Source organism: Procambarus clarkii, chromosome 30 (assembly GCF_040958095.1).
Source record: "Procambarus clarkii isolate CNS0578487 chromosome 30, FALCON_Pclarkii_2.0, whole genome shotgun sequence".
Taxonomy (NCBI): Eukaryota; Metazoa; Arthropoda; class Malacostraca; order Decapoda; family Cambaridae; genus Procambarus; species Procambarus clarkii.
Genome location: NC_091179.1, coordinates 16,926,550 through 16,940,680, shown reverse-complemented (window position 1 = coordinate 16,940,680; position 14,131 = coordinate 16,926,550). Strand labels below are relative to the sequence as shown.

At 41.8% G+C, this 14,131-nt stretch overlaps 1 protein-coding gene across 4 annotated transcripts in view; it reads left to right on the top strand.

Annotated features, from left to right (window-relative positions):
- Positions 1 to 7,802: 7,802 nt before the first annotated feature.
- Gcn2 (eukaryotic translation initiation factor 2 alpha kinase Gcn2) overlaps positions 7,803 to 14,131 on the top strand; it is a 35,675-nt gene continuing 29,346 nt past the window's right edge. For 2 of the 4 annotated variants that reach the window (XM_045754049.2, XM_045754045.2), the window contains exons 1-4: positions 7,803 to 7,890; positions 9,693 to 9,911; positions 11,139 to 11,308; positions 12,786 to 12,927. In XM_045754049.2, coding sequence (XP_045610005.1) covers positions 9,861 to 9,911; positions 11,139 to 11,308; positions 12,786 to 12,927 — 363 coding nt within the window. In that variant the 5' untranslated portion in view covers positions 7,803 to 7,890; positions 9,693 to 9,860. Of the gene's footprint in view, positions 7,993 to 9,692; positions 9,912 to 11,138; positions 11,309 to 12,785; positions 12,928 to 14,131 lie in introns of those variants that run through there. The other 2 variants (XM_069333950.1, XM_069333951.1) reach the window with 2 other exon arrangements.

Genomic DNA, 14,131 nt, shown 5'->3' with positions numbered 1-14,131 from the left:
TCTTTCCATCAAGCAACATAAAATTGATTAATTATTCCAATTTTTAGTTTTCTCTGTATCAGATTGCAAATACATACTAGCAATGCATGGAAACCCTTCATTACTATGTTTATGATAAGTTTCCAAGAACATTAACACAATTATTTGTCATGTCTGTCTAAATTAAGCTGCTGGTGACTCAAAATGCATATTAAAATAGTTGATTTACCCACATGTCATATAATGATTGTTAGAAATTATACTCCTCAATTATTCAAAGTTATTTGAAGCATGTAACATTTAGGGATATTTGTTGCTGATGTCTTATCAGTTTTTTGCAGGTAATCAACAATATTGTGTCTACTATTTTCCCGTGGTTGTGTAATTATTGTATTATTTTATACAATTACTGTATTTAGATTGTGAATCCAGAATACAGTAGAACATTCATAGGAAAGCTTTTTTTAATGGGGAAGCCCCGTCGGCTCCCCGGAGCTATCCAGGCTGATACAGATATATTAGCTTTCTGGCATCGGTCAATGTGCATGGAGTTCTTGCCTACCGGGAACCACGAGCCAGAACCTGGCCCCCCCTCATAGAGGCACAAGGAGCAATGGCCTATAGAAACCCCCGTGTGGTTGGATGCATTCTTTATCTGCCATCGACCGGGTCTGGCACCCAGAAGAGTAGGCGCCCCAAAACAATCCCCTATTCTGGTGAAAATATTGCTACTGAAAGCCAAACGATTGGACAGAACTCCCCCAAACGAAAATTAGCAAACGCTCATGACGTCTTCATGTTGTTGCACCGCTGTCTGTGCCACCCTCCCTGGGAGGGGGAAACCCAGACTTTCACGCCAGCGATGCACCCTTCAGTTCTTGGCTGATGTGATACTGGCGAGATCATCTGTCTCTGGCTCCAGATTTTGCCTTTTGGCGTGGACTGTCTACTGGTGTGCGAGCCAGGAGTAATATTCTTTGGTACTCGGGCTGCATTTGCTTAGAGTTTGCTTCCCTAGGTGACCTGTAAGTACTGCACTTGTTAGGTTAAAGGTGGTACTGGGGCCACCTTCCACAAGTCACCTTGGGAAGGTGACTTGTCACCTCTGCTGTGTCTTACCGACACAAGTGCTCAAGTACCGAGCAGTAACTGCTCAGTACTTGGCCGCCTTTGGAGTCAGCTGTGGTTTTTGTTTGCCCTTGTTTGCCTCTGGGTACATTTGTGATTTTTGTCACTGGTAGGGGCACAGGGTACAGCACAGCTAGTCTTACCTCTCATAGCAGCCGGCTCTGTTCTGCCTGGGCACGTTGTCTTCTTGCAGGGGTTTTCTTTTTCTTTTTGTTGCCTGGTGGAGGGTCTGCCTTTTGGTTGGTCATACCCTGTTATTGGTGTCCTCCACTAGGGCCCCACGAGTGTACACGTCCCAGGGATGCAGCTTTTAGACACCTGCCTGCTACCTGCCGACATGTCCATGTCGGCAGGTGGTGCTCGCTTCTTCCTTGGAATCCGCTTGGGCCCTGGGTCTTGGACGGTCTTCGCCTCTTGTCTGTTGCTATTTGTGGAGTCTGCGGCTGTGCAGTATCTGCAGGCAGCTTCAGCTAGTTGTCATCCTATGTCGGATTTGTTAGTCCTCCGGGGGGAGGGGGCTCGTGGGGGTTCCTTTCCGGCAGAGTCGTACCAGAGCTCGGTGTTCTTCCCGTTATGGTAGGCCAGTGGTGCCAGATTCGGAGCCGATGCAGCCTTCAATGCCGTCTGTGTCTGATCAGTGCGGAGATCACCCTGTTCACCGTCAAGTGCATTGGCTCTTTCGGGGTTCGTCCCATTGACTGGGCGGTTGGGGGGAGGCTCGCTCTGTTTGCTCACGCCTGGTCCCACGATTTGTGGGCCTTTCGGGTCGTTTCATGTGGCCTGTGGCGGTGTTGGGGGTCTTCTCCTTCCGGTGGTTTCGGGGCTGGCAGAGCGCCTCTCCTCCTGCGCTTTGTCGGTTATCTCGGAATGGGTTTGCTTGGGTGAGGTTGAAACGACCCCATCCCTCGAGGGGTTTTCTTGCTTGTTCTGGATCCGAAACGGGACTGTGCAGACCTCCGGTTCATTCTGGACTTGTCCCATCTGAACCCGTGGGTTTATTGCCCCTTCCTTCAGATGACTCCTCTATCCAAGGTCCATCTTCTGTTGGAGCTGGACGCTTGGATGGTGTCAATGGACCTCAAGGATGCGTCTTGGCACATCCCGATTCATCTGGGGTTCAGGGGCTTGCTTGGTTTTGTTGTGGGGCGTCAGGGTTACCACTTTCATTGCCTTCCATTTGGCCTGAATCTGGTGCCTCGCGTTTTCACATGTCTTACTGGAGTCGTGATGGCCTGCTTGCGTCTGTTAGGTGCTCGGGTTCTGGCCTACCTTCTGGCTGGTTTGGGCTCCCAGCCAGTTCGCGTGTCTACTCATCAGGGATTTGGTTCTTTCCCAGCTCGCCGGGTTAGGGTTCTTGGTGGACTGGCGGAAGCCCCGTCTGGTTCCCTCTCAGGTTTGGTCTTGTGTGGGACGCTCGGGCTGCTTCCTTGTCTCTTCCTCCAACAGCTCTGCTTCGCCTGCATTCCTGCCTTCGTCTGTTCCTGAGGGGCTCCCATGCCACGCGGCAGTTGCTCGAGGGTTTGTGCAGGAGTCTTTGCCTTAATGGTCTACCTGCCAGGTCGGGTATGGCTTCATCAGCTGCTTTAGTTCCTTCAGGGACGTTCCTTCCACCTCTCTTCACGACCGCTGGGTTCGGCCTGGGAGCTTTGCGTTGCCGGCTTCCTCTTCGGGTTTTTCAGGGTTCAGTGCCTTGGCGCCTACCCGAGCCCCTCACTCGATGTGTTCACAGACGCTTCGTCTCTTGGCAAGGGCTTTGTGACCAGTGCTCACCAAGCTGGCCAGGGTCCGTGCTCCCGTCGGGCCCACAGCACGGTGTTGGAGTTCGGGACTGTGTGGATGTCGCTCCAGAGGATTCGGGTTGCTTACGGATTGACGATCCGGCTCCAGTTGGACTGTTTCCCCGTGGTTCCTTACCTGCACCACGGGGGTTCGATCAGTGGTTTTGCAGTTTTGATATCCAGCCTCAGAACTAGGGGTAGATAGCCAGCGCCAGGGGTCTGGGGCTTTCCCTTCCGGGGAGGGGGTAGCTGTGCAGACAGCGGCGCAGTGAAGGTTGTGACGTCATGCTCGTTTTTAGATTAGGAAGTTCTGTCCAACAGTTCGGCTTTCAGTAGCAATTTTTTAACCAGATAGGGTTTGTTTTGGGGCGCCTACCTTTCTGGGTGCCTGACCCGGTTAATGGCAGACATAGAATGCTTCCAACCACATGGGGGTTTCTATAGGTCATTGTTCCTCGTGCCTCTCTGAGGGGGCCAGGGTCTGGCTCATGGTCCCTGGTAGGCTTAAGAACTGCATTCGCTTTGACTGATGCCAGGGTCTAATACATTTATATCAGCCCTTATAACTCCAGGGAGCATCTAGATCTCACCCAGAAAATGGCATTTCATTACACTCAACACTGTGTAATGTAGCTTTTCTTTTTTTTTTTTTTTTACTGTTTGTTACTCATTTGAATGTGCAGTTTTCACCCTGCTTAATCTGACACAACTGATCAATAATTTTCTTTGCAAACATTTTACATCACTGTTTTCCAAGTTATTCCTATATGTTTTGGCTCGAAATAATTTTCATTTGAAAAACACTTCTCATACCAAGCAATCATATCAGGCTTGCAAGAAAAACAGTGCTGGTAAACGAAACTTCCTCAATGCTGTGCTTGCTGTTTTAAAAAGCCATTACCATATTTTTGCCTTGGTTTGGTGAAGCTTCCCAGAGATTTGTTTAACATTTTATATAAGCTTTAGTAGCTAATCTTAATTTGATTTGTATGCAAACTTGTCCAAAGCTGTAAATATTTTGTAAATAAAATAATTACATAAATATGCATGGTTTCCTGGTCATAAATTATCTCTGATTTTGTCTGATTATTTAGTGGAGTAAAAGATGTACACGGTACAGCAATAGGGTAACTCCCATGAAGGAAAACCTAGCATTATTTGTGGAATTTGCAATGGAAAGCTGATTGTTATGGAATACCATTGTCTGGGACAGGAAACCAGTTAGACTTGAGGAATCATGGTATCCCTGTCCTCGGGATACCATGTTACTTATGCCACATAACCCTCATAGTTCCTATGATGCTAATGTTCACAGTTTCCCTGTGGTAGATTTACAGTTAGTAGCTATCACCAGGCACCAACCCTTCCTCACATAACATAGTACATCCCATAGTACCCGTCCCATCGCTGTGGACAGCAGAATAGTCTGCTCAAATTTAATGATTATTGTAATTTTCCATTCCCACTTCTGGTGAGATTTAATGTACCATTTTCCATCCTATTCGAATATCACAGATCAGCTACATCTTATTGATACGGTCGTGCATATCCTTGTTGAATGTCGTGGCTTCCAGGATGTGCGTGCGTCTTGCTTCCCAACTGTCCCTCGCGGTCACCTGTCCCTCGATAGTATCCTTGGTGAATTAGATGCCTTTGATGTTCACCTTGTGCGCTTCTGTTTTCGTATTGGCATCCTTAGTGATATTTAGCACCTTTTGAATATCCCACACTTTTGACGGTGTTACATAGCCTCCACGGCTTGGTGCCTTTTGATAATTACATACTTACATCCTATTGAAGGCTTGTAGTTTTGTTTTGAGAAATCTTGGTAATTTTCAGTAAATTATATCAAATATTTTATGAAATATTATCTGTATATATTTCAATTAGCACCAAATTATAATATATACAATAGAACATACTAAGGGTACCACCACTGGTGCACTTGTAGGCACCTCAAAAAAGCCTCAAAAAAGAAAATAGAGTATTCAGAGAAGACCTTGTGGGTTCTCACTGAACACTTTAATATTTTCTTCTCCAACCCCTATTCCTTTTAATTTATTTTGTTTTATTTTATTGCATTGCATTGCTACAGTTTACAGAGAACACACACACACACACACACACATATAACAATCAGTGTTCGAAGACCTCGTCCAGCTCTTCAGAGGTTGGGTGCATGCCCAAGATACAGCATGCATTTCCCTTTGCACTGCGACACTGAAGCGCAGGAACAGGAAACTGGCTGCTCTTGTGTCTTTAGTTTTCCCAATGAAGTCCTCGCCCACCTCCTTTAGGAACTTGAGTGTACATTTACCCCAGGCGCCCAGAGTCTCAGAGCCTATCGACATGAACCTGTAACAACGTTCTTGGTCCCTGTACTTGTTGGTTTTCTGGGTCTCCCTGAAGGTGGCTGCCCTGCCTCCCTCAGCTGTGCTGTAAGGTAGATAGGTATCAGCCAAAGTAGACGCACACGTATAGTCCCATACGACCTGTTTACCTTCCCTACATGGCTGCACGGTGACTCCATCTGAGCATTTGTGGCTGTCGTCAGGTCTGCACAACTGAGGTTCTCTTTGTGCTGGACACCCAGCTGTAGCCAAGCTTCTCTTGATGTTATTGACTGCTTCATGTCTGGCAATCTTTCCCTGTGACTTACGACAGATAAGACCATGGCTGCCGTATTGGTCTGCCAACGCATAGCTGCAGATACACTGGTATTCGGTGGAGATAGGGGCGGCAAGACACAATGCAACACCAATACTTAGGGTGTCTGATGGTCCAGGCAGGTGCCCAAGGCAGAATTAGGGACAGCAGACAGGAATTCCCCTGCATGGGGAGCTTGCACAGCTAGAGGACACGCTCTGTCTTTCCCAGAAGCTGCCTGCAGCATTGCTGTGGCAATGTTCTCCACTATGGGGCTATCCCATTTGGCCTGTTTGCTGTCGTTTGGAAAAGTTGGTCGAGGGTGAGAGCTGGCAAGAATGTCCCACTGACCGGCTCCGTTCACAAATTTTTTGGGATCATGACTCCCAGTGGAGTCTTAGGTATTCTGGTAGTATTTTATTCACTAATTCACCTGTAGCACCGGTCGAGGATAAAAATGCCGGTAATACTGTGTTGTCTTGCGAATACCTATACCCCCAAGTCTAACTGGAAGCCTTGCTTGGTGCCATTGGTCATCTTGCAGGGAGAGGTTTAACACTTTAATGATTATAAATTTTAGAAGTCAGATTCTGTTAATTTTGGGCTGTCGAAGGAGGAAGCACACCTTAGGAAATAGGTAAGTCTGGGCAAATCCAGGCACCGTTTGAGAAGGTATAAAGCATCGTAAGCATTCAATTCCCCTATTCTTCCCTCCATCCTCCTCAGATTGATTGATTGATTGATTGATGAAGATTAAGCCACCCAAAAAGTGGCACGGGCATGAATAGCCTGTAAGTGGTGGCCCTTTTGAGCCATTACCAGTATCAAGAGCTGATACTGGAGATCTGTGGAGGTGCGACTGCACCCTGCGTGACGGGAGATGTCTCCCGTGATAGGTATAATTTAACCACAATGGTAAAATAATAATTTTATTTCATTGTGTCGGAGGACAGGAAGCCAGAGTATATTCATACACGGTAGACTTATACCAAGGCTTTTCCTCCCGCCCCTCCCCCTCCAAGGATGCAACACCATAACTAGCTGACTACAGTAACTCCTGAGTACCCGAGTGTACTGCTAGGTGAACAGAAGCGGGATTCGAACCTAGAATTCTCGATTGTGTGTCGAGAACGAATCCGACTGTACTACACGGTATGGGAATCAATACCCTTAACAGGTTGGTTATTTGGTCCTCAACCCCCCACCCCAACCAACCCCCACGGGATGGGAAAATGAACCATTACACCCAAAGGATGAGTATTGGGTTGAATACTACCACCACATGTACTCTGCACCCCACCCTCAAACAGCCGATGGGTACTGGGTAATATATGTGAAAAAATTCATTACCAAAGCAATCGATTTATTATACAGTTCGTGCATCCTGGGAATGGTCAGTAATTTGACATTGTGGAACACAGAGGACGGCACGGAGACCTTATGGTACTTAGATATCTCAAATATCCCAAATCCGACTCCTGAGCCATATTTTGGAGCCAAATTCTAGCTCTCTGCACATATTTGCAGTTTGAAATTACGACTTTTTATACCGAAAATATGCCAATTACTGAAAACGGCGATGGGTCACATTTTGCCCAAACCCCCCTGCAGTTTTCAAAATATCCCAAATCCTACTCCTGAGACATGTTTTGGAGCCAAATTCTGACTCTCTGCACATATTTGCAGTTTGAAATTGCGACTTTTTATACCGAAAATATGCCAATTACTGAAACAGATATGTCCCCCCCTACGTCAGACCGGCGGGCGCTCAGGCGAGCTCCAGAGAGCAACACTGATACCTTATTTAGCAAACAGTTAGCAAACTGGGACATTCGGCTAAAATTTCTGGTAACAGATCATTTTGAATTAAATATTTACACATCTCTGGAACATTTGGTAAAGAATCGTCTCTGAATTCACGTATCTTTTCGCACTCCATCATATAGTGACGAAGGTTTATCAGTCTTGGCATGTGGATTGCGTCACGGGGAAGGTCATTAAGATCCCCTAGGGAAGGCCAATGGGGGAACTTACTAAGTCAAACAGGCTTCCTTGTCACTGATATTATGGCAACCAAACCAATCTATCTAAGTTTAGTTGGACATTAAAGCTTGTTAAAATAAAAATAAAAAAGTCTGCTAGGCGATGCATTTAAAACGTACTTTTATTGAATTGATTTATATTTTTGTTGAGACACGGATACGAAATATAAAATAATTTTTTGTTTTTTATTATATTTTTGTCTTAAGTTGGATTCAATTCATTGAGACATAAATGATGAGGCACTTCACTGTGTAAACAAGTGAGGAGAAGAGTCAGTGTTTACCTCAGGAGAGGAGGCGAGGGTAGTCTACCGCTGGTACAGTATTGGTCTACTTGTGGTATACTGGGCATGATCAAGTTTTGTGACGGTTGCAACTTATCAAGTCAGGCATCAGGTTGATTGGGTCGTGTATGATAAGTATGGTGGCGATGTCTGATGTTATTGATGATTGTTAAGAGAAATTTTAGGACTCTCCTAACTTTTTTTTTTTCCTTCTCAAAGTTCATTTCTAAGGCAACTAGTCAGATTTTGTCCAATTAAACAAAATGTTTAAGTAGTAATTAAAATATTGTTTATATTACTGTTTGTATTAGCTTATATAGGTATTTGTATTAGCTTATACAGGTAATGTTTTTGAAGGTATGGGGGCCTTGCAACTCTCTCCTAAAGTCAATTTTCTACATTTTTTCATATTGGTCTGTGTTAAGATAGGATACGTAACAAAGGTCAGGATATGTTAGGCAGGATGTATTGAGTTGGCAATGTTTCACATGACCTGAAACATTTAATAGGAGTTGTCACCTAATGTCTAGTGTGGTTATCTTGAGGTTATCTTGAGATGATTTCGGGGCTTTTTAGTGTCCCCGCGGCCTGGTCCTCGACTAGGCCTCCACCCCCAGGAAGAAGCCTGTGACAGCTGACTAACACCCAGGTACCTATTTTACTGCTAGGTAACAGGGGCATAGGGTGAAAGAAACTCTGCCCATTGTTTCTCGCCGGTGCCCGGGATCGAACCCAGGACCACAGGATCACAAGTCCAGCGTGCTGTCCGCTCGGCCGACCGGCTCCCATTGATATTATTATGGATTGATATTACTGTCGGTGGTTTTTAATATAATGCCCCGTTGTCAGAGACATTTAAATTCTTGCAGTTGTGACAGCAACTTCGTTGTATTCTTTAATAATTACTCCTAAGTCTTTTACATTACATTACTTACTTTTTCTTCCGTTCTAGTAGTATGGATTATGTATACATACGAACTGAAATTCAAATGAAAAATATAGTACTTTAAATTTTGAGAGGTCACTTTATTAGACTAGAGTATTTGAAATAAAATTATTATGGACATGAGGGTCTCCTTGTGCTATATAAGTGTGTTCTAGAGAATAGATTTATTTATTTATTTATTTATATATATACAAGAAGGTACATTGGGATTGTGATGATACATAGTACAGTATAGTAATTACAGTCTTGTAAAGCCACTAGTACGCGCAGCGTTTCGGGCAGAACGAAGATATTTCTTTGTAGCCTTCAGTTAATGGTCCCATTGAATGTAGTGTTCCATTAATATGCAAATGTTGGATTGGATCAAGTTTGTTCAAATCTAGCCAATTAAACAGGTGTACAACAGGTTCCTCCTCCTAACTTAGATTGGTGTTCACTCAGAGAACAATGGTAAACACAGGTCAAACTTAAACACACAAACATACCACTGTTAGAGGTAGATGATTGGAACAAGTTAAGTAAAAAGGTGGTGGAGGCCAAAGCTCTCAGTAGTTTCAAAGCATTATATGACAAAGATTGCTGGGAAGATGGGACACCACGAGTGTAGCTCTCATCCCGTAACTACACTTGAGTAATTACTAATAATGATCATTATGCTAACTCACGTCTTTTACAAAACTTTTTTACATGAAGCATTTCAAAATATATTAAGTGACAATTGTACAAATTAAGAGCATACAATATTCATAGGAAGCTTAAATGTACTGTATTCTAATTAAATTGTATTTTTGAATATTGAATATTTGTTTTAATAATTTTGGCCCAAGCGCCTAACTGATCTAAAAATTAGTACAGTACAGATAATAATTTTAGCTTTCTTTGTTTTCAGTAAATAAATCCTTTGAATGTAGGGTGCAGCATCCATGATACATAGAGAACAAGAGAGAGAAGATTGGTGCACAAAATGAGAGCAGAAGTCATTCAATGGAGAGTACTGTCATTAGCAATATATGGAGCTAGTTTAGAAAGAATATCTCGGTAGCTGTCAGTCGCCAAAATGGAAGACTCGCTTCTTGAAGTTGTGGAAGGAGAAGTGGCTATCATGAAGGTAAGCATTCGCTATTATGTTCTTTTACTCGGATGCAATTCTGATGCCTAAGAAATATGGTAACAAAAATTTGTTACCATATTTGTTTTCTTGCTATATGGGTTGCCAATGTCTTGCATGGCATTGGGAAATGCTGTTTTGGAATTAATTACATTACAGTTTTTTTTTTTTTATCCCATTTTGGAATATCATGGGAATTTTGTTATGTAATTAGGCCAATTTGAGTGTGGATTATCAGATGTCTGCAGATCTGCCACATTCATTTGCAAGTTGGTCTTATGCTTACTATATTCTTGTATCATTGCACCTACCAAGTGTTCTATGCTACCATTATGTGTACTGTACTACCATTATGTGTACTGTATTTGTTGCTGGCAAGTGGCAGGAGTATTTAGTAATAAGCTTCAAATAGATGAAAGGAAAGACTTGACACAACTACAGAAGCATTGTGCTGAATCTTGAACTCAAAGTGGCAGCTCTATATATGTATGTATGTATATATGAGAGTCTTTGTGGTGACAGGAAAAATGGTTGTCAGAAGTGGAGATTGGTCACCAATATGACGTCCTCAAAAAGGAAGAACCTGTTGAGAAAATGGACCTCATTTTCTCTGATCAAACTCAGTTCCAAAGGATCACAAAGAATATTACTGCTGACTTTAAAGCAAATGCATCAAGACCAGTATCTTGCTTACTCACCCTTTTTCCAATAAGCTCTTAGTATTTGCAGCTTTATCATTCGCATCTGCCAAATATTTGTAGACATCGTGACTAGCAAGAGTCTGCTGGACAGTATGTCTAAACAGAGCTTTCTTTGCTCCAATTCCTCTCCTTTGCTGACTCGCTCTTCTCTAAACTTCATAGGTGGAAATTGCTCTGTATTAATCTTACATCCTAAGCATTTAAGCTAATTAACTGGTTCTAGTAGTTCTCCATTCACTGTAATGAATTAATAATTTCACACAGTTTCTTTTTCTCTGCACCACTACTATTGCTTTACTTTTGGCAACATTTATTTATATTTGTACAGTATTATACTGGTAAAATAGAGAAAAATGTCTAGGCCTATAGCTACTAAGAGATGTGCTATACAGTAATTTATCATAATATGTAATGTTGTGGAAAGATTGCACATGTTTGACATTGTTTTCAGTATGTATATGTAAGAATGCAGGTAAATACTCTATTTATCTATAGATAAATAGATCAGAAATATTTTATATTCCAGAGTGCATACAATGAAGAATTTTTTGACTTGAGACAAGAAGATCCATGGAAAGTATCTCGACCACCTGAGGTAAAAATTACACTTGGCCCTAATCGGTCCCAGGGTGGCACGCTGCACTCGCACATCAAAGTTGTCTTGAGAATAAAAACATCGGAGAAATACCCACATGAGTGAGTTTTAAGCTTTTATTAAACTCATTTTCAGCATCAGTACCTGGTTGATACCTGGTTGATACCTGGTTGATGGGGTTCTGGGAGTTCTTCTACTCCCCAAGCCCGGCCCGAGGCCAGGCTCGACTTGTGACATATTATGTAGTGTACATAATGTGTGCAAACAAGACTTGTTACTTCATCATATTTTAGAGCAGTATAATGTAATAACAAGAAAGCAAAATTAGGATAATTATATTGAAAAATATGTATACTATCTTGATAACACACCCAATCATTTGGACTTCATGTTTTGGCTTCTTGCAGGTCGGCAAATGATCCCTGACTATCCCCGTTTTTGGTCACCATTCCTTCCCTCCATTCTATCCCGGATCCTTGTCCTCGTATCACTTCCACGTGCTGTCACTATGATAGTTAACAAACCAAAGATAATGTCCCTGAATGATTTTTTGAATGCGGACAAAGCATAAAACTTGGAATTGGCAAAATATGCTATTAGGTTGTGCAAAATAATTTCCATTTACTGTATACAAATAAATGTTATTTTTGGAGTATTTTCTCTTGACCATAAAACAGGAGCTCTTAAAACAAACTTGCCTAAATATACCATCTTGACCTGCTTTTTCTCCTGTTACTAATTGAAGCTTTTTTACTCGTCTGTTTGCCGAAATTGAAGTTCACCAGCAAAATTAAATGAGTAAATGTTTTTAATAGTAATGTGTGACTTATAATTCACACTTTCTTTTTTTTTTTTTGTAACATTTGTTGACACTATATAATATTATGTCCTATACTGTTTGCTTTGTCTCTTTAATTTTATAATTTACTTTTCAATCTCCCTTATCCTTCTTTCACTTTTTTTCTTACATAACTTATACTGCAGTCATTATGTTGCTCCTAAGAGAGCATGATGAGAGCATTAAAGGTTGGGTGTTGCTCGTCAGTGATTCCATTCAGATGTACTTTCTCTACTGTTCTTTCACACAGTTATTCTTCATTGCCACCTCTATCTCCTCGCTTTAGTTCCTGTCATTAAATACAGTACTCAAATATTGGCTTTCACTGTAAACATCTTGTACTCTATTAACAGTTTTCAATAAATCTTGATATTATAAACCCTTATGTATACCGGGTATATAGATTGTGCACCCTGTTATTAATGTACAATATTACAGACTCGTGTTTCTTTCCTGTACAGTACATCATGACTAGATAAACTGTATACTCTAGGAAAAGCTCCTGCGTCAATAAGCTTACATTTATGACATACAAGCCAGCAAGACTCCAGCTGATTCTTTGCACTCTTATTTTCTCCTAAGACATTATAAAGGCTGCCATTCTTACAGTGAAAATTGACTTTTTTATTTTATAAAGTGCAACTTTTCATTTGCTTATTCCTAGTCATCAAAGTTTATCTTCAGATAATTTATAAAGTGTCAGACCTATTGCCTAATCAATTGCTTTTCTAATGTTGCAGACCGCCTATTGTTGTAGTGGAATCATATAATGGCCTTTCAGATAGAGAGGCGGATGAACTGGTCCAACAGCTTGAGACAAAAGCTTCTGAATTTGCACAGAAAGGAACAGTAGTTATGTTAGAACTTTGCCAGCATACGCAAGTAAGCTTTTGTTAAATATGCTACATGTTTGAGTTTATTGTACCTGTACTTCATTATCATCATTGTCAGTCTCATTGTCCCCCTCATTATCATTGTTCTGATCATAATTATTAACTTTGATGTCTTTACAATAATGATAAATGACATTATGATGATAATGTAAAAGGAAAGGGAACTATCAGGAGAAAGCGCGAAGCCATTACGACTATAGCACTGGGAAGGTATCAGGATAAGGATTTGAGATGGGACGGGGGTTAGGAATAGAGCCCAACCACTTGGACGGTCGGGGATTGAACACCGACCTGCATGAAGCGAGACTGTCGCTCTACCGTCCACCCCAAGTGGTTGGGGGGGTGAAATGTTGGACAAATGTCATTGGAGAAGAGGATAAATGTTTTATAGATAGTGTTCTGCCCTTCACAATACCTTCCATTCTCAGTGGCATCTTAAGAAACTTGTACTACTGCACTCCAGCATAACAGTTACTGCAATATGTCGGCTACACAAGTATTTTTTAGAGGTGGAGAGAACAGTAAGACACCCTGCTCTGTCTTGAGTACAAATTTGCATGCCATACACCCTTTCATGGCAGACATTTTTTTTCCTTATTTCTCATTCTGTCATAGAAAAGTGTCATGTAGCATTACCAATGCCAACATAAAGCCATAAGTAAAGGACTTGAACCTTTAAACTGCTTAGCTCTATTAAAATTCCTACATCCATGTGTACATGAGAAAAACAAAATATTGAAAGCTCATAAGGATCAATTGAATGTGGCTGTTTGAGCACAGAAGGAAATTGTAGATATTGATTGAAGCAGTGTAAATGTTAAGCACATAAGATTTAAATACTCTACATATGATTGAGGAAAACTTTTATGGCTGACCTGGGAACAAAAGCATGAAGTTACTGTTTGTAGATCTCTTATTTTGTGTACACATTACAGATCAGTCTATGGTCTGCACTTGTGAAATATACTTGATTGGTTTACAGTACAGAACTTAGATGCTTCTTATGTGTAAAATGGATTTCATACTGCTAGTTAAAGTTTTTAATGCTTGAACCATAAAGTTCTTAATTTGATGTTGGGAAAGAAGGATTTTTATTAACCCGTTGTCAGCAACTCTTGAGAAATGTGCAGGGTATCTGTAATTTACCTATTGTCACTTTTGGGAGTTCGTTCATTCTTGTATCCTGACCAGGG